Below are 21,513 nucleotides of genomic sequence, written 5' to 3' on the forward strand. Positions count from 1 at the left end.
GGGTATTTCCCAGAATTCGGGCCTATTTATGTCCCCAGGGTGTAATTCTATTAAAAACTAATCAAATCTAATAAATTTGAGCACAAGTATAAAGAAACACAAGCCTAGTCTTTTTTTTTATGGCTGCTCTTACTAATAATTTTATCACATTTTATTGGTGTTTTGTGGTACAATATCTGTGTTTTGGTGTTGTCCTTCACCAGAGTTTTCACATATCGTGCCATATCTCAAAAATAAGGGACTTATAAAGAGACTTTTCCACTGTTTTTTCATCAAAAGTTTATTTGGTAGCCATGGTAACCTAATGACATAGTGGAGCACATTGATTTCAAGCTGCAAGACTAATGCCTTCATGTCCAGAAAAGTAAGTAAATCTACTCTTTATTCTTTGTGTTGGGCACAATCCGTCATTACCATATGTGTTGTATTTCTGTATTTTTAAACATTTTTTTTTATATTTGTATCACTTTAATAGTTAAAATGGTGTAAATTACATGTAGAAAGCTAGCTACACTTGCTTAGTCATCATCTTAGCTAGTAGGGCTAGTTTTTTGACAAAAATGTCATTACCAGCACAGTCATTACCAGCACAATACATAAGTTTACCAATAAATAATGTATAAATAACAAAAGCATTCTACAATTATAAATTTCTGACAATAAATGATACATGGCATTCACTTAAAACAGGCTTAGATTTCATGCCAGGGTAGATTGATGAATCAGAAATTTAGATACGGAAATGACTATAATTCATCTTGCAAGTAAAAATCTCATTAAGTTCAAGATAAATTAGATTACATGTGAAACCACAAAAAGCACTGATTTATCATTTAAGTTTTATTTTTTACATATATTCGATGATGTTACGGTAATGACACATTTACTTGACATAGTTAAGAAAATGGCAAAAAAAATCATAAATTCCCTTATCTTATGGTCTCAACCAAGCACATAACGTCGCTCCTGACTTAAAGGTACTGCGGAGGATTTTCTTTTTCCGGGTGAATCATCAAGACTATTGGTCCTCGTAGTTGTCAATCAGGAGTGTTGTGCAATTGCATTTTTTTAAAAAGTGGACAAGGCGGTTCTTTTCTAAATTTCGAGGAAATCCTCCGCTATACCTTTAAGGACTGATAATTTGATGTATACCAATTAGTCAAATTTGGAATTTTAATTTTAAAAATCGCAGCAACCCAATTTGGCCCTAAATCTGAGAAATAGCCGTATACACATCTGTACCTAAATGGTACATTTTATGTCCTTTATAATGGGTACTTTCCCAGTGACAGCTTGAGACCATTTTTGAGCATTTTTTGACAGTGTGTATAAAAAAAATAAGAAAGTACTTGCTTTCTCGCTATAATGGTCTCGGGGTGGTCCCTGGTTCGATTTTTAGCCTATCCCTCCAGGCAGATTTGGAGCAGGTTGTTCAGGTTAGTATGCAGGTTTCAGATTGTGGCACCGTCTCTCTGTTGGATTGAGATCAGGGGTTTGACTGTTTAACTGAAGTGTTCATTGATTTTCAAAAACTTGACATCTATTATTCCTGCAGATTTGAAACAGTCCTTTCATTATGTATGCACTTTAAAAACTTTCAACATTCTTCCTGATACAATTACACAGAGGTTGATCGGCGCAGAAGAGCCCTCAAAGAAAGCTCAGATCCATTCTCGGGACAGCTCAGATTGGCAACACTGGGACACAGTTGTGGATAGGGAAACTGGAGGTCTGATCTCCAAGGTCATTCCTTGGTTTCCAGTGACCTACTGACTAATCCTTAATGGCAGAATTGCTAATAAAAGACCCTTGGCGGTCCAATCCCATCTTTTATTCTCACTCATTCCCTTGTTAATTGTCAGTGACTTGATTTGATCTCTTCATTTTATAAGTTGTAAATTGACCTCTTATTTCCTGATTTCAAAGCCCAGCTTACTTAATTATGCCTATATAAAGGGAAGAAAGAACCTTGTGAGACATCAGCAGGTCGCAGGAGGTGTCACGAGGGAAAATTGCGATCTGTGCCGGATTAGAGTGACGGCATCCTGAAGGCTGAACAATGTCATTTTCCTACCTTCTCTCACCTCTGCTCCTCTAGCTCAGACTCACGTTCTCAAGACGGGAAAGGGCAATCCGTCTCCAAACCATGTTAATGCAGAAGAGAATTATTCACCTTCTTTTCTCACCCCTGCCAATTTGGGTCTCCGTATGATGGTGGATTGAAAGAAGTCTGGAAAAGTATTAAATATGTAGTGCGGTCTGCAGTGAGGGAAGAGAGGAAGATGACAGGGTAACTACCTGAGAGGAAGCTGTCACCGAACATAATTGACCTTTCTGGGAGAAAAAAAACGCCCCCATTTACGTCTCTGACACGATCCTCCATGTGTCGATTGTCCAACTTTATAATTCTCTTTCGGAGAAGCCTCTCTCAGGACACACAGTTTGGTCTCATTAAAATAAGTCACTATATAGACAGGCAAAGGTTACTATTGATTATCAAACCATAAAGAACACACATAACCTTCAATTTTGCTTGGAATCCGCACATTTGACACTTTGTGTCACACCGGACAAAATGAGCTGTCGATTTCACAAGACAAGATCATAAAAAATCCCATGATTAATGTGGCGTTAATGGATAAGAGTGGGATCGATAAGCAATATCTAAAGTTTTAAAATAAGGCAATATGCATAAACCTTTACGAACTGCACAATGTCACTTTGTGTTAATAAAAGTGTTTTTACTATCTTTTGAACAAAATGTAATAAATTAACAGCAAGCCGTCAGGTTTTACAACCTCTCCACCCGCTTCTCCTTACTAATTTGGCACATGCCTATTAAAAAGACAGTGTGGTCTCCAATGCCCATGTATCATGGGGGTAAATTACCTCAATCAGCAGACTTTCGCCCTCTGTTCCCCGGTGATGTGCTCCTCCATTGCGCCTGTGGAGAAACAGGACATGAAAGAAAGCAGAGGAAAAAGTGTGTTAGAAAGAGTTCAATGAGGAGTCAGATAAAGGAGTAAGGTGCATATGCCTGAAAGTGGAGGAGCATTAAAACAAACTTTTACCTGATAATGGCAGAATAACTGAATTTGCATTATTATATTTTTTAACATGTACTTCCGTTAAATAATTTGGTTATTTTTGTCCTCATTGTGCAAAAAGTAAACTTAACGAAATAGTGGAATAACACAGAACTATGACAAAAAAATCTAAATGAATCAAAACTGTTTTAAATTAGTAGATTTTTAAGCTGTTCTGGATGATTTTATTTTCATTCTGTTTTGTAATAAAAAATATATATTAGCATAATTATATTTTTGTCTACAAAATCATTTCAAACATTTACGAACATCCCTCACAATGAGAAACAGTGAAGTAAGCCAAAACTTTGAAATTGTACTGTCTGTTTATCTTTAAAAATACATATTTCACATATATAAATATTTCTTATCATTACAAAAGGATATTTTAGCTATTTAAAAAAATATTGCTTTATTTAGGATACGATTAGCGCTAACAAGTTCATGTAACTTACGTGAACTCGCAGTCTCAATGAAACTGCACCTTTACAAAAAAAACGCAATTTTCCTCTTATATTTGTGTTTATTAATATGTACAAATATAACATGTGCATTACGCTATATATAGAAAAACTCAAATAAACATTGAGGGAAAATGTTCAAGATCGACCCTTGACTTCCGACGTCAGAACTCAGGATGTGGGTGTGTCCAGCAACTGAGGTCTCGCTCTCGCCAAACTTTCAAACGCCGAACTTTCATACGCCGAACTTAACAATGTTTAGCAGTGTTACCTACTCAAGACCCTTTACGCGACAAAATAAATAAATAAATAAATAAATAAATGAAAGTGGTTTTTTTAATAGATGTGACGTTAGTACTGCCCCGCAAGCGCGACGCAAGCGTGTCCAAGGCCCCATAAAAGGCAATAGGCTTGTTCGACTTCCTGCGGCGCCGCTAGAACTGACAGGCGGATGACGTTAAAGTACCGCGAGAGCGAGACGAATTTAGACTTCTCAAATCGTTCTCGCGGTACTTTGACGTTCTTGCAGCGCCGCATGAAGTTGAACAAGTAAATATATGATGATGCAACGAATATAGTATGACGCCATTTACCAACATTTAGAAACTCTCCAAGCCGGCTCTTTACCTTCTTTTAACGTAATATAGTTGGAAACCATGAAGTTTGGTCAGACAAACTGCAAACGTTTTTTACAGTTTAACTTAAATCATCTAATGCTGTTGGTCCCAATAATGTTAACAGCCAACTGGCGAGAAATACTTATTTGCCCAAACCTATTTTTACTCGCTTTTGGTACTTGGTGTGTGTTAATTTTGGACTGTGAGCATGAGGAAACTGTCCTGCTTAAAGTGCCTAATAGAAGTGAATAATGTACTGGTATATTCTAAACTAATTTGACACAATGTAATACTAAGCACATTCTCCACCATGAATAGACTCCCTTGTTACCTTTTGTAGTTTGTTGGGGCAATAAAATGACCACTCTGATTATTTTCCTTTTTGTGTTTACATACGTGTTATTTTTCGCCAGCCCACCTCTGCATGCCATTTGAAAACTCCTCCAGAGCTCCAGGCTTTGCTGCTGCCAAACACAGAGCAGGCAGGAAATTTTAAACCCACCCAGGCCACCTCCAGGGCAGACATGCTTCAGCAGTGCGAAAACCTTGTGGTGTAACACAAGCCCTACTGCTCCTTAATTTATGTTTTCACATTTGATTTTTCTCTTCCTCACACCAGTTATTTTTTGCCAGGAAGCCAACAGGCAGTATGTGCTGATCAGGCATTTTCTAGTATGTTTTCTTTTATTGTTTATTTATTTGAAGTTTATGAACATACAAAATGTAAACAAGATTGCTGAATATTCATATTCACGACCTCTATTAAGATACACACAAAGACATAATCAAATAACACCACATTTCTAAGTAAAATATTAACACAAATGATTCATCAAAAAGCTACATTTTTAAAGAAATCTTAATGACAATACTTTGTGTCCGAAAGATCCTCTCTAATACTAGATGTAGTACTGTGGATGATGAGCTTGTTTGTAAGTGAAAAAAATAAAAGTTCATGTTTGAAATTTGATGATTGTTGTGGGGTGGTATATCTCTACAAGTATTCATTAGATATGGAAGTCTATTAGCATCATAAAGAACAAGGAAAGAATGGCACTTTGCCAGAGCCTGAGGAAGCTTTTAAGAAACATGAACGCCTGAATCCGAATAAGCCGATTTGTCCTGATTTATTCCAGAGTGGGCTGTTCAACCCGGAGTGCTGAAGATGCATATCTGCTCACAGCAGACTCTAATGCAAGGTAAAATGAAGGTGCATGGGTGTGAGAGGGAGACCACCAACAGGCCACAGCAGTGATCAAGCTGTACACTTGCGCAGCACTTGCTAACAGAGTTTACTCCAATGCACTGCTCAATTTGACACAGATGGTGTGTTTAGTGTGGAACATGAGTGCGCCGTCTGGGTGTATTTTCTTTTTTTTTGTGCACTGCGAAAGCCAATGCCAAGGTTTGAAGATACAATCTGAAACACCTTTACTTTGACAGATGAAAAATGGATTTGCACACAATTCCAGAGCTTACTGGAGTGCACGCACCTTGTAATTCAAGGCTTTTCCAGGTCCAGTTTATATGCATAGTGTTGCAAAGATTTTATGGTATGATCTTACAAAGTCTTTTTTGTTTTGAAATCAATCACATATCAAATCACTTCAAATCTCCTAATTCAATTAAAAATAGTTTGTCCAATAATGCATTAAAATTGCCATAATCAATAAAGTCATTTACAATATAAACACTGTGCAATTGTGTGCTTTTGTTAACACAAAAACTTAGTTTTCTCAAACTACATGCTGTTTTACACAGACACTTTCATTACTTAGTGTTAATTGGATGTGATTTTACTGCTTTATCCTACATGTCTGATGTGAGCTATACAGTAAGTGCTGTTTGTCTTTGATACAGTCGTTGTTTCTTTAGATGATATATCAAGAGGCGAAACGTGAGGTCAATTTAATTGTCACCATACATTAGGAGCAGATTAATTCCCCGGTCTTCCTGTGTCTCTGTTTACAGTTCATTCATTTTAATGAAGCAACATTGAAATATTGGCCAGGCAATTTTTTATATGCATGAGGTGGTAAGAGTTTTACTGAGATGACTGCAGGCTAATTATTCCTCACCTCGTCCTATTTTAAGCCTCTCTTTATCTGGGATAAACTGCCCTAATAAAATGGTATTTAAAAATAGGTTAATTGCATTGCAGTGCTGTATCTGTAATTGTTACAGGAAATAAATGAGGCCTGGTCTGAGAGAGACAGTGAAGGAGGTTTTCGTGGTTCTCTGGTGCCACCTAGAGGATACGATATGATATGTGTGAGAGCGCCCTTTTTCTTGAATATGATCTCTTGAATCACGAGCGAGCTCTTAGGAAAATTAATTGGTTATGGCAGATTACTCCTGATTGATGCTTGAATTAGGCAATGTGAGTCCATGCCAAAATTAGCTTTTTATACTCTTAAAATTCTTAATTTGTGCTAAACCAAATAACTGTGGTGCTTCAGTCATCAAGCTGCTTTAAGATAATTGTGTCATTTATATAAAAACGAATCGGAAGTAAGAAAGACATTAAGTCGGCGTGGGTGTAGCATTGTTAAAAAGGGAGAAACAGAGACATCACGGGTGATGAATAACATTCCTCTTATTTTGCATTAATAGATTTTGTGTGTGTATAAAACAAAGCACATTTCACTTAATGTTCACAAAATATTCATTAAAGTGTTAAAAATGAACGATTTATGAAATGTAATGAAATTATGTTTTCAATGAATTCTAATGTCTAAAGCATTTTTAAAGATAGCTTTTAAATGGATTGCATTTAATTAAATTAATCGTAGTTTATTATTGACCATATGTGAATCTTTAACCTAAAAAAGCAATTTTTAAAGAGAAAGTCTGTGTGTAGTGAATTTTGAACAACATGTACGTTTTTAACTTTAAGGACCCTACTAATTTTACTCATACTATTTCAGCAGTATATAGTATGCATGCTCAGTATTACATTTTTCTGATTTTCGTATGATTGGCTAACTGGCATACATAAGATGCATAAAATATATCCTAAAATGCAATTATGGTAAAGTTCCAATGCATTATTGGACAGAAAACGTCATCAAATCTTTTAAGATACAATCAACACAGCAGGTACAGTTAGTGTCCTTTTTAGGTGTTTTTTAATTTTTAATTTTTTTCAGGAATGCTAGTACTTTCCATTTCCGCTGCTTTGCATAAACCGGAAGTAAAATCAAACTGTTGTTTGAAATGACTATCATAATGCATTCTGTTGAACATACTATTTAAAACAGTGGGCAGTAAACAATACCCGTGTAAGTGATAACGATTGTAGTTGTAATCAGATTTGGGGGTCGGCGTCAAGGGGGGGGCACTCGTGGACTGTGCCCCCCCAAAGGGTTGTTGTGCACCTCAAAAGTTTTTATTAATTTAATATATATCAAGAATAATTAAAATAAATTAAACATTGAATGTTTCCAGATTTTTTATGTAATAATATGAGGAAAATATAGTTGATATGTTTTTTTAAATATATATATTAAAATAGACTAGTTTCTCTGATTAGTTTTGCGGTGTCTCATGCGTCATTACGTCTTTAACATATTAATGTGACTTGATACTTTTTTTATTTGACTTGATAGCATCGTGTTTTGGTTTATGGATCCTGTAAAACATAAGAAAATTTATAACGAACCAGCACCGCTTGCTCCAACTGACTTCATACAAACACTGACTGGCTCAAACTTGGGGTTAGGGCCAACAAGGTCAAGGCGGAATTTTCAAATCTTCAGGACACTGTTTAAAAAAAATTTAATGTTCGCACACGTCGCCTTCAGCTTTTTTAAAAGTAAGTTATGCGTTGTTATAATTTAAGTCAGCTTAAATGTGAAGTGTGGTTATAGAACGTTAACAGCATATCTGTTTTTTGTTGCGACGTGATTATGGTAATACTAGGTATGTTGCTAACTCCGCTGTCGCGGCTGACTTTTTGGTGCCGCTCAACGAAACTCAAGATTTCCTCAGGCGGCGCGCGTTGTTGTGGAAAATTATGCTTCTGTTGGTTTGATGGCAAAATTTCTGAGTTTTTATTGTTAACATCACCGGAAGAAGGTAGCTACCTTTTCGTTTTCAGTCACCACCTTTCATATTTAACTACTGGCCGTGCAAGCTCGCCAAAGTCTGTTGTTTGTAAAATCGTTGTTGTTTTTGCTGAAGTTGAGTAAAGACATTCTTGAAATTGTAATAGACATTTAGTTTAATTGCTAAACTACAAATGAACGAAATTTTAATACGTTTGAACGACGACCACGGGAGTTTTACCTCCACCAGGAGTTTTACCTCCTGCTTGAATGGACAAAGATTGTGAAGCAGCCGTATAGCCATGTAGTAGATGTCTGTGTATAGACTGAATAAAGAGTGTTATTTGGTGTAATTGGTGGTTTGTTTTTTTATATATCTGACTTTTCAGAAGTAGAATATGTAGAGAGGATATGGCTTATCCTGAAAGATTCAGGTCAATATCTCAAAAATTTAAAAAGTTATAAAAACTTCATAATTTTCATTATTCGGTCACACATTTTCTTGAATTTTAATGGAAAACATGGGACAAAATAAAGTGATGATTTTCTGAACAACTAGTTTTAGCATTTAACCATTTTGAAAAAATTAGCAACATACTGATTAGTTTGTGATCTTCTGCACTTTATACAGGGAATAAGCTAACGTTACCAGTTGTATGAGTGTATTTGTTGTTTTTATGCCTTTCTTTTGCAAGTTATTGTTGCTGATTAAGTGTAGTAGCCTATGTTAGTGTGCAGTGCCCTCTCGTGGCCACTTTCGCATTCTGACCGCAGTGAAATTTACAAGAAGAAACACACAAGATTTCGTTTTCCCATCATCTTAAATATGTTTAATTAGAGCTGTCATTTCTTCCAGAGATTTTGAAAGAGCAAATCCCATATACATGACACATCCACAGTAATGAAACATTCTCACGGCCTTCAGAGAGGTTTGGTAAAAACTTGAGTCACATTCTGTTTGTATTGTCTTTCAGCATGCTGTAAATAAGTATTTTCATCAAGATATTTTACCAAAGCAAACTCTTTTACTTCAAGTGATTTATTTTCGTTTTTTAATAGCAAACCTTTTCATTCTTGGCGCATGGCTAAAAACAAAAATGTCACACAAGCAAAATTAGAAGCCCCATTTTTAGCTACAGCTACATTTCCAAAAATGCCCTTGCTTATTTTTTACTTTTTCTTGTCTAGCTAACCAAGTCAAAGATTTGCATAGAGTAACCAACCCAGCTTAACAAGTTGGTCGGTTATACTTGTGGTGATCTATAATTGCTGCCATTGGCAGGCATTTAGTCATAAACCCCTGCAATAATGTATAAAACACCGGTGGTGGTGTCTCCCCTGTATTTTCATGACTGAGTGGTAAATGGTGCTGTTTCAGCACTTATGGACTGTACCTTTAAAATAATAAAGCAATAAAACAGAGAGAGGAGGTGGTAGTTAAACAATAAGTGTATCATTTGGAAAATGTTTTTAGGAAACTTATTAAAGCTCATGTTTAACACAGGCAGACTACAAACCATCTTAAATTTTATCTACTGAACTGTACAATACATAAAATTCACATTCTCCAATCAATATCGAATGAAACAACGAATCACCAACTTAACAGTATCACCTTTTCTTAAAAAAGAATCAAATAATATAAAAACAACATTTACATGCTCTTTTAATTTCTTAAAAGCCTGATGTGTTTTAATGATTTTGTACAAAAAATATATATATATATGGCTCCACACTTGCCATTTTCATAACAGAATGGCATTAGAAATATGTTTATATTTCAATGGCTCGGCAGTGAAGAATATTTTTTAGAAGATAAAATAAAAAAGGACAGATAAAATACATTTAAGTGGCTTAGTGGCATAAAACATTTGAAATAAAATTCACTTCATAAAATCTTTATAATGTCAATAAAATTATAATTGGTTTCTCCAGTGCTTTGAGAAAATAAATCTGTATACCTTTTCAACATATTTACTTTCTTTACAACAACAATAAAATCAACCTGAAATTTGATCCAGGTTCCCTGAAAGGCACCTTGGCTGTTTAAATTTGAGCTTGGCAAATGCCACTCGCAGCTGTTGGCTTTATTTTACTGCGTGCCAACGTGCGAGGACATTTCACCTTGTGCTTTTTGAAGAATCCAGCCTTGGCTTTAAGGCACCTTACTAGGAGTATATTGCAACACTAAATAGTTAATTTATTTTGCATTCTGCTGTACCTTCACTGAATCAACGGTCACACTAGCACCTGCTCTGTTCTGTTAAACAAACAAAGCCTGCATGCATTGTTTTGTCCTCAGTAATAACAAGAGCTGCTACATCAAAATGTATTTGTGTAAAACTAATGTTTGTGTCAGGCACTGTGGCAGGTTTCTTTTATCTCTTCATGTTAGTGGAGAATTGCACCCAATAGTCTGAAATACTAACCAGTGGTAGTATAGGACGAGACTTTACGCTTTAACAGACAGTAATGAAAGCTTGCAGGGTTCCCACACTTTCACCAATGAATTTCCGTGACCCTTCTCCAGTCATTTGTGACTAAAATCATTAAACTTTTGTACTGTTGCAATTTTAAATCATTTACACTCATTTGTGAATTGGTTGGAAAGAAGTGAAAATAATGACTCACTGACAAACAAGACATTGCATAGCCTGTGCACAAGTTTAACTCTACCCAAGAGCAATATTTGCGGATGAAATATTTTGAAGAACATAACTGGAAAATGTATTGCTTTATTTGTAGACATTTTAGACTTTTAAAGGGACAATAAGTAGGATTTTCCCCCATCTAGTGGTGAAATTGTATTTTGCATTCAAACGAACAGTGCTCTCTAGCGCCTCGCTTTTCCAAATGCGTGTTGCAACGGTAGCCGTTATGTAATTGCTGATCTCCTTGTCTGTTTCAGCTGGTTCACGTGTTCTGAATGAAAACGCATTGTGGAAACGCGTTGGTAGGATAGTGCTTTTTGTCCCTCTCTGCTATTATAGTTTATTAATACGGCCGAACGACATGGAAGCCTCCTTGGACTTACCCGTTCAATGTAAGTAAAGAGAAGAAATTCTAAAGGGGGTCGCACACCGGCCGCGCAGCTCAGCGTCGCGTCTACGACAACTAGGAGGTATCGTAAACCGGAAGTGCACATTAAATAGCGCGAGCTTCGTCAGATAGCGTCTACTTCAAAATGAAAAATATATGTTAGCAGCCAATGTTAATCGTTTATGATTTGGGACAATATGATGTTATTTAATGTTAAACTATGTGAGTGGCGCTGTGTGGCACGACAGGGATTTGAGCAACTTCCAGAGTCAAAGCTGGGTGGCGCGGACAGGCACCACCTGGTGGCGCCAGTGTGCAAATACTCATAAAAAACAATGTGTTCGATTTTTTTAGAACGGCGCGGCCGGTGTGCAACCCCCTTAAGCTTACAAAGAAAAGTCAGATCACTAGCAGAGGTATATAACACCAATGAGGACATATTAATGAATAAAGACATTGATTTTGATTAATAAAACACTTAAAATCCTACTTACAGTCCCTTTAAATACACTTTTTCAAAAGGTTTTTGTCTGTGGGAACCTGGAAGGAAGCTGATTTTGCATATTGCTATGATGGAGCAAGCTTTCCCTCTGTCTGTCTAAGAGCTTAGATGTGGTGATATAATCATAGAAAATGCTTCCAATCTATTTATTAGGAAAAAATATGTTTCACTATTGGAAAAAGACTAATCAGTCCTTCCAGAAAAAGCGGAGTTCTTTTGTGATTGTTGCAGGAAAAAATCCTTGATCTTGCAGCACTTTTTCTTAAAAAATGCGATGGAATATGCGGGATATTTATGCAATTTTATGCGACGAAATTGCGTAAACTTGCAAAAACTGTTTGCAGCTTTTTATTGATTTTTTGAAATCATGCAAGCCCCGCATATTTTGCGAGCAGAAATCAGCAATTTATGCGGCGAAAGTGCGGCGTTTTTAAAAAATGCGGCCCCCGCATAAATATGCAGACTTTGGCTGATTACGCATATCACTATCACTGGTTCATTCCCCTTTAAAAGGTCCTAATATGTACCATTAGATAAGTATGTGGTAACAACATTTACCTTTGAGGTACTAAAATGTATATTTGAGGTACTAACAGGCTTTCATTGGTACCATTATGTACCTCTGAGGTACTAATATGAACTCTTTAGGTGCAAAGCTGTACTTTTTAAAAGGGTGCTGCTCCAGTGACAGCTGGGGCACATGTTTTGACCTTAAAGGTGCAGTGTGTAATTTTAATAAGGATCTCTTGAAAGAAATGCAAAATAATATACAAAACTATATTATCAGGGGTGTATAAAGACCTTTTTTAATGAACCGTTATGTTTTTATTACCTTAGAATGAGACGTTTTTATCTACATACACCCAAGGGACCACTTAATGGGAAGTCGCCATTTTGTGCCGCCATGTTTCTACAGAACCCAAACCTTTTTTACTAAGTTGTCTCCGATGATGACATGTTTTTCCGGTGGCGGCTACCATGGCTTCTCTATGCGTTTCAAAAGCGAGGGGTGAGCAGTGGACTGAGCCGTTGGTTGCAATTCGCAACCTCACCACTAGATGCTGCTAAAATTTACACACTGCACCTTTAATGCTTGATAGTGTATATGATAAAGCTATAAAACGGAGCATTTTTACAGTGCAAGACAGAGATTAAATGTGACTTAAATGTGGTTATGATTTTAAGGTGGAGATGCATATTTTAGGGTTTTTCTCGAACGCTACATTTTGGGTTGCAAAACAATATCTAAACGGACGTTTTGATGGTTGTACTGGTGCACTGTTATATTGCAGGGTTTCTCAATTGTTGTACAATATAAGCCAACTCTAGGTGACAGGATTCAAGCATTTCAGTTTGTTTTGTTACAGTATATATCTATGTATCATTATGTGCATATACTGATTTTTGCGAACAGCTGTGTGGAGCAAAAAAAAGGGTTTGTATACAAAAGTAAGAAATCGTACTAAAAGCATGATGTTTCGATTTGTGCGCCAGACAAAACGTGAAAAAGTACCTAAACCGTATTTTCTGCTAACTGTGTAATATTTGCAATATCTGTTGTATATTCGTGTGGCACAGTGACAACATCACTGTACGTCTGAATCCTCAATGCTAAAACTGCTACGACGGCTGCTGTCCACAGAAGCTTCAGGGGACATGGCTGATAGCAGCGGGTCTCCGCCCAAAGGCGATAAGGTCTCATCCATTAGTAAGAAACCCAGCTCATTCTTCTTTCCCATGTGTGCGATGCCTCCGCCCAATGAACCGAGATCCCCCATGCCACCCATCCCATCCTGATATCCTAAAATGCCACTGTCACATAAGTCCAGTGACTGGGCAAAGTCAAAGTGCTGAGAGCTGCCGACAGCTGGATACTGCAGCGGGGGCTGAGGGTGGAGGTGCTGGTGAAGCTGAGGGTGAGGCCGGGGCTGACCCTGATGCTGCTGGGGGTAGTGAGGGGGGAGGTGGTGCTGATGCTGGAGGTGGTTCTCCTCGGGACTGTTTTCCTGCTTGATGAAGGGGTTCAGAATCTCAGTGTTGTTCAGGCCTGATGGAGAGGTGTTGGGAAGGCCGTGCATTTGAGCCTGCCTCTCAAGTTCCTGAAGGGGGGATGATGAAGAACCATAAGATGAGACATGTGCTTGTTTGAACTAAATTGATAGAAAACCACACTAAAAGATGCTGGGTTGTTTTAATCCATGGTTGGATTCAAATTAAGTAATGAAATGTGAATTAAATAAATGTTTACCTGAATGCGGAGCCATAGATGTTTGTTGGCCATCTCCATCTTTCTGAAGTTGTTCTCCACCTCTCTGGTTCTCTGGACGTCTTTTTGCATCCGTTTAATATACTCCACAGAGGCCCTCAGGATCGTGCCTTTATTCCAGCGCACATCCCTGAACACAAGAGGATCCAGATGGTCAAGTGCTTATTGATAAAAGAATTCTATGGAAGTTTACTACAGTGAACCCATGCTGTTTAAAGAGGTGCCCTAGAAAGTTCACATCTGGTTCGGATGAAATTACAATCATGAAAGCCCATGTGTTCAAATGAGCGCAACTTACAGATCATTGGTTTTGGGGATCATGGTTCCCAGCTCCTTAATTCGATCATTGATATTAAATCTTCGTCTCCTTTCAACTAAAAAGAAAGTCATAAATGGATTTGTTAGTATTTTTTAACAGTACAATATTTACTCAAAGTAATTTAGTGTTATGCATTTTATAAGAATGTGTGTTTGCAGTGTTTCAAACCTATGACCTTAGTGCTTAAAGGTTTATAGCTCTTAATTTGGGCTTACCTTGACATTAATATAACATTTAACCATAATAAAGATGTCTTTTTTATTTGACTCAAACTTTATTTAATGAGGTAAAGGCAATAGCAAAGCGTTTATAATGCAAGAGATATGGCACTATATACTATTTTATAATGATGTACTTGGGAAAAGGCCAAGCTTAGCACATCTTAGCAGAATTACTTAACTCCAAACTCCAATACTTGAATATTGTCACAGACAATTACATTTTAATGCCACAGCAGCAGGATCCATCCAGTTAACTATACACCAAAGTGCTATGCAGTGTCAGCTGAATTTACCCAGGGGCAGATGTGATGGCGGGTGTCAACGGCAGGGCAAAAGTACTTTTAACAGAGCTGCTGTACTTTAAACTGTGAGCGGTTGTAAACCGTGAAAAATAAGGAGGAAAAATCGCATACTCACTCAGGTTGTGGTTGTCTTTCTTCTGTCTCTCTTTAGCCATGGCACGGACGTCACCATCTTGACAAAAACAAAAGGCGACCCTGTCAATCGACTGTTATTGCAAACATATGTACTGGATAATGTTTAAGCAAAGTTTTCCTTAAGCTCAGCTCAGTGTTCTTATTTGAGATTAGTATGTCAAAACACTTAACTGATCCTATCAAAAATTAATATATATTTTTTTCTTATGACAGTGATTTGTTTTTACATGTATGCATTTGGATATTAAGTAATTGGATAAATTCAAGTTATATTTTATTAGTATGCATGTTTATTGGGATTAACCCCATCATGACCTTTGCACTGCTAATGCAATGCTCTAACAAATGAGCTTCCTGAGCTACAGGAAATTTGATGTTTGATAACCATAATTCATGCCATTTAGATCACCTGTAAATACTTTACTGATAAACTACCAGTCAAAGGTTTGCTTGGACAAGTTTAGTTGTAGCATGTTTCTTAAAAACATCTTAAAGGGGCAGTGTGTAATTTTTAGAAGGATCTTTCGACAGAAATGCAAAATAAAATACAAAACTAAATTATCAGGGGTGTATAAAGACGTTTCATAATGAACCGTTATGTGTTTATTACCTTAGAATGAAACATTTTTATCTACATACACAGAGGGTCCCCTTACATAAAAGTCGCCATTTTGGACCACCATGTTTCTACAGAAGCCCTTAACGGACAAACTTTTTTTAAATAAATTGTCTCTGTTGATGACATGTTTGTCCAGTGGTGGATACTGTAGCTTCTCTATGTGTTTCAAAAGCGAGGGGTTAGCAGTGAACTGAGCCATTGGTTGCAATTCGCAACCTCACCGCTAGATGCTGCTAAAATTTACACACTGCACCTTTAAAGGGATAGTTCACCCAAAAATGAAAATTATGTCATCATTTACTCACATGTTGTTACAAAACTGTATTAATTTCTTTGTTCCGTGAACACGTAGAAATTTTTTTTGAGGAATGTTTGTAAACGAACCAATCACGGGCCACATTCACTTCCATAGCATTCTTTTTTCCTAGTATGGGGTTCATGATAGGTTTGGTTATAAGTGTCCTTTGTGTTCATCAGAACAAATAAATTTATAGAGGTTTGTAACAACATGAAAGTGAGAAAATGATGACAGAATTTTCATTTTTAGGTGAACTATCCCTTTAAAGCTTATGCTTTAATCTATCTAGTCTATGCATAAAATTCTTTACAATTTTTTTTAATTTTTAAGGTTAGATGAAACAATACCCAGAACATGCTAAGCTTCAAGTGTAAGGGAAAGTTACTTTTAAGAGTAATGCATTACAATATTAAGTTACTCCCCCAAAAAGTAACTAATTGCGTTACTTAGTTACTTTTCAAGGAAAGTAACGCTTACGTTACTTTTAAGTTACTTTTGCATTACTTTTTCTTACTTGGCTAAGGCTTGAACTCTTTCAGGGATTGCAGGTGTTTTTTATGATCGCAAAAATGTCAAGCTCTGGCCTGCCATCTCCGTTTCTGACTCAAACTGTTCGCGCTCAGCCGCACAGTGTGCGTTATTCTACGTTAATATGTTCAGTTTAATTTAGTACATTATTTTGTTTTTAAATCGAATTAATTAAACTGAAAAGTAAGTCGCAATACTTTTTTGAAAAAGTAACTCAAATATTAATGTGTTCATTTATAAAGTAATGTGTTACTTCAGAAAAGTAATCTTATTACGTAATGGGCGTTACTTGTAATGCGTTACCCCCAACACTGCTAAGCTTTGTAAAAGCTTAAATTTTTGTCCGAATATTTGATTGTTAATGTACCTTACTCTTTAAACATATCACTGAAACATAACACAAATAAAACCGTATGCAGTTCCCAAATCTGTGTGAGCAATACTGTTATAGTCTGTATGGGCTCTGTACCTGGGGCCTCTCTCTTGATGGCCAGATTGGCAGGGCAGGAATTGCTGGACATGGCGACTGCTTGTCCGGTCATACCTGGCCCCATGTACACATCCAAATGGCTGCTAGACAGTGGGAGCTAAAGTGCACACACATAAAAGACACACATAAGTCTGGGTAAGGTATAAAGCGCCATAATTCATTTTAAATTCAACTTAGACTATGCCACAATTAAGCATATAATGCATCTCCTGTATTGCTGCTGGAGAATATTCAGCTAGTATGTCTTTCAAATGTCATTTTTACAGCTATATTCAGCGTAACTCTGGTAAATCATCACAATCATTGAAATCCCAATAAACACACATCTTATCTCTACAGCAAAGCTATAAAATCCAGCGATAACACGGAGATAAAACTCGAAAAATATCACACTCTGCTTTTGCTCCTGAAGTGAGGAAAATCATTGACTATCACAGGTCGCTCTTTATTGTTTTACACCGGTTGTATCTTTTATTTCATCTCCGAGCTGCAGTTGAATCGTAAGCACGACAGCTCTGAGCTCGTAATAAGCAGCGACAGATAAATCAGCTATCGGAAACGCTCAGATACCTTATCATGGGCGCTACTGTGAAGCACAATGCCAAACAAACACAAATCAACAGTAAAAAGCCAGCACAATGCCGATAAACGGTGCTGGAGAGAGAAACCGTTATGTTACGTTATGTATTTTTGCATGTTTTCCTTACACCAAAAGACTGCAACGCTTGCAATGCTTGCAAATGCTAAGATAAGGAAATGGAAAAATGCTTGAAAGCTGCTTTCTGACAAAGATTCAAAATATGTATTTACGCATTGTAGTCAAGAGAAAAAGCGTTTGATGCTCGGTTAGGTTTGGGACATTCATTGTGAAAGGTTTTAAATCACTGATCAAAGACATTGAAGCAGTGATGAAGGAACAGAGGTCAGGGGTGATCTCTGGTGTAGCCTCATTAGGAGTTATGTCTAAACCCCACCTATTCACCCCAATGTCTCTTCTGACCTTTAAACCTATTCTGAACGCAGCCTGCACACTGAAAATTAAACGTTGGCAAGGCCATGCTTTGCATTTTCAATTCCAAAGCCACCAGGATTACATCTTAAATCCTTTTGCAGGCATGCATAACCGTTTCATTCATGAAGAAAAATCACTGCGTATGGAAAAAATATCAAGCGCAAAAAAGCCAAGAGTGTTTGGTCAAATACCAAATTCAAAGTAGGAAAGAAGGGTTGTGCTTACAGAGATGACTTTTTAATAAATTCAAGATCGATTTGATTCAAACAATCTGCCAACCCCAACAATAAAAAATCAATTAAATTCCCAAGAACACGGATAAATGGAAAAATCAATTACTCAACTCATTCACTCAATATTGTCCAAACAGGACATCAAGCAAACAACAGCTGGGAATGATACACGGTCGCTCTCTCCAAACAACAGTCATAAACAACAAATCATTTGCACATACATGAAAGCTACAGGGTGCACGGCTAAATATGTGTGACCATGTTACCAGTGACCTCCGTGGCATTCCCATTTTCTTCCAGGAATTAGCTGCACATTTAAGCCTGGCCTTACCAGCTGAATCTTTTCCCCATCGATAACCTCCACGATGGCATAGGTTTTATTCGATTCTTTCACAACGGCCTCTGAATCTCTCATGGTTGACGCACACTTGCTGTTTTAACCCCTCCTCTTCTTCAACCTCTCCAAAGAGACTGACCTGAGTCGCACCAGGACCTTCTCTCTTCTACTTTCTCTTAACCACTAAACACTGAACTTTCCCCTATCTGGACTTTCAGCCTCCCCTCTCCAAGCCTTCTCCCTCTCTCTCCAAAACCTCCCCCCTTCTGCAGCGTCCCCACCTTCACAAAATGCCTTGTAAACAAGTTGATCTCTAACTTAGTGTGGCTTAATTGTTAATGGTGAGTAGATAGTTTAGATAGACAGCACAGTGCTCTCATTTTACCGATTCAGAATGTCATGTTTTTTTCTGCTGGGCGGATCAGGTCAAAACTTTAAGTCAATTAGACGCTTTTAAATACGCTTTATATTTTGCATCAGGCTGGCTGGAGACTCGATTATCCAATAAATTCAGAAAGAAAAATATTTTGCGTTAAATAAATAAATAAATAAATATAAATCGATTACTACTGTAACTTGTTTTGAGGTTGCATGAGAGCAAAACAGTTGCATCATTTTAACCGTGATGTTGCTTTGCTATAATTAGATTTGACTTTTGGCGGTCGGAACAAAGATGCTTTTCATCTCTCAAACCATGATAAAACAGCACAACAAATGATCCAGCATAATTCCTCCATTGTCAAAGCAAAAAGGTTTTAGAAATAGACCTATTCAGCATCAATGAGATGCAGTCTGTGCATCATAAACAGGAATTATTTACTCAATTTTCTACAGGATCTACTATAAGTCTATTAGTTTTAGAGGCCTAAACGTAGCAAGACTTTTACTTACTGTGTTTGGCATCTGCACCACAGGATCAATATAAGCCTGGATGTCATCATAACTGGACTGCAGGCTCATGATGTCATCAATAACATCATCCATCTTCACAAAAACAGATAACATGACATTTTAAATTATTGTACCTCTAGACACGTCAGGCATAGGCATTCTGCAAAATATATTTTCCCAGAAATCATTATTGAGAAATCAATGGAAATTACTGATGAAAGATGTATTCCTCTGAACACATGCACTGACATGCTCTTTCTGTTACAGTAGGTTGTAAGTGTGCCACAAGCACACGTTCACTTTAACATCCCATACGATTCGGTAGAACGGGAGAAGAGAAACGCAAGACCAAAGTCTGCTTGGTTCCAAAGGGCCATTTTGTGGATCCCTGTCACTCTTTAATCTTTAATTATACCTTCACTGCCATAATTGGCCACTTAAACTCCAATGACAATGAAGTTAAGTTAGTTAACACCCTGACCTTCGCGTGCACCTAAGCAAATAACACCCACAATACCGGAGGTAAAGAAATAACACTCGAGGGATGAGCAAGAACTTGGCATTTACTGAGCTTTCTGTGAACTAAAAGAGGAACAGACTTTTAAATATGAAACTGTAAGAGATGCATAAAATAAAACAAACATGTGACAAAAATGTGTCATGGGGTGCATTTCATTTTTGGTTGTACGGCTCTTAAACAAAATAAAAAATGTGACACATATGATGTAAAGAGCAGTCTGTGAAAATATAACCTTGATATCTTTATCAAAGATTGAAATCAATGTGTTTTAAAGCTAAATATACCTCATTCTCATGGCTGGAGCCAATGTTGAGCATTGCCATGGGACTGTTGGGTGCGCTGTTCCCAGCAGAGTTCATGAGCTGCTCTGTGCGCATGCATGGAGATGGTATAGGAGGTGGGACAGTTCCTGTCTGACCCTGGGCCATGGTGGGTGGTGGAGAAGGCTGAACCAAGCTTGTTGCAGCGTGCACAGCCTGCTTGGTGGCAAAGGTAGTGGACAGGTACTCCTTGAGCTGCTGCCGCTGAGACTGCCGGAGGTGGTAGTCTGTGGGGTTCTCAAGATTAGTCTGCACCTTTAACATGAAGAGGCATGGATTAGAAAGCAATGCTTTGGATGGAGTTTAGCTACGGTTTAGATGGGTGATTCTAACGAAATCCAGATTTAGAACATGTCCAGCATCAGAATTTTTAAAAAGCCCTTGAAGCCATTTTTTTGCACATATAAGATTAAGGTCTGAACTTATTATAACCATTATATTTAGAGGATTTGAAAAATATTTCCTATAGAATTATTTACATTTTTTAGATTATCATTATCAAAAATGATCATTACCGCAACATGATATTACATTAAATATATGCATTTACAAACTCATGTTTCGGTAATGAGAACTAAAAAGTTGTCTACTATGACAAACAAAATTTTAACTTTTATCTGGAGAGACAAAATAAGAATTTACTGTCACAGTAAATTATGTCATTTCCAACATTTTTTTTTGAAAATGTTATTTCCTTGAGGGCTTAAACAATGATTTAAATTTGTTGCGGAGGATGAGAAAATTGGTCTTGGACACATTTATATTCCTTATTATTGTCTCTACATTTACCAATGATCACCAAATACCACATGTTTCTTTACTGTAAATGTTTATGCACTGAACTGAAGCTTTTTATTTTTTAGATTTTTTAATTATAAATATTTCATGGACACGTTGCGGTAATGAAAATTTACCGTTATATGTGGAAAAACAACAAAATTGGTTTGTATGATGTCATTTGAAATCATGTGCAAAATAGCAGATGAAGAGATGTTTGTAACTGTATGCTTGTTATTTTGATAGCCTTTACTTTTTTTATCAAAATTTTTCATGACACCTCATAAGTCTAATTTCGTGAGAATCACCCAGATCTGAGGATCACCCAGAGCTGCAGTCACAAATACTTTAACTGTGAGGGACAACTATAAGGACCACAGGGGCATAAGCACCTGCTGATGGATTTAGAGAAGGGTTGATGTCTGACTGGATGGCCTCATTCTTTCACTTCAAAGTCAGACTGTCTTTAAGTACACAAAACTGACATTTAATGA

General features: G+C 37.0%; 1 protein-coding gene and 1 long non-coding RNA gene across 10 annotated transcripts in view; both read right to left on the reverse strand.

The window, feature by feature from the left end:
- The window catches only part of LOC129427767 (uncharacterized), a 54,193-nt gene extending 50,396 nt beyond the window's left edge, over positions 1-3,797 (reverse strand). For 3 of the 7 annotated variants that reach the window (XR_012373205.1, XR_012373200.1, XR_012373206.1), the window contains exons 1-3: positions 3,697-3,794; positions 2,890-2,944; positions 1,354-1,472 (exon numbers count right to left, since the gene is read on the reverse strand). This is a non-coding gene — a long non-coding RNA (uncharacterized lncRNA). The other 4 variants (XR_012373202.1, XR_012373203.1, XR_012373204.1 and 1 more) reach the window with 3 other exon arrangements.
- A 5,228-nt stretch (positions 3,798-9,025) lies between these two features.
- Positions 9,026-21,513, reverse strand: part of tfeb (transcription factor EB) — a 44,759-nt gene continuing 32,271 nt past the window's right edge. For all 3 annotated transcript variants that reach the window (XM_055183893.2, XM_055183891.2, XM_055183892.2), the window contains 7 exons: positions 20,207-20,497; positions 19,403-19,495; positions 16,909-17,026; positions 14,975-15,031; positions 14,316-14,391; positions 14,000-14,147; positions 9,026-13,850 (listed from right to left, as the gene is read on the reverse strand). In XM_055183893.2, the coding sequence (XP_055039868.2) occupies positions 13,338-13,850; positions 14,000-14,147; positions 14,316-14,391; positions 14,975-15,031; positions 16,909-17,026; positions 19,403-19,495; positions 20,207-20,497 (1,296 nt within the window). In that variant the 3' untranslated portion in view covers positions 9,026-13,337. The remainder of the gene's footprint in view (positions 13,851-13,999; positions 14,148-14,315; positions 14,392-14,974; positions 15,032-16,908; positions 17,027-19,402; positions 19,496-20,206; positions 20,498-21,513) is intronic.

This window comes from Misgurnus anguillicaudatus, chromosome 14 (assembly GCF_027580225.2).
Source record: "Misgurnus anguillicaudatus chromosome 14, ASM2758022v2, whole genome shotgun sequence".
Classification (NCBI taxonomy): Eukaryota; Metazoa; Chordata; class Actinopteri; order Cypriniformes; family Cobitidae; genus Misgurnus; species Misgurnus anguillicaudatus.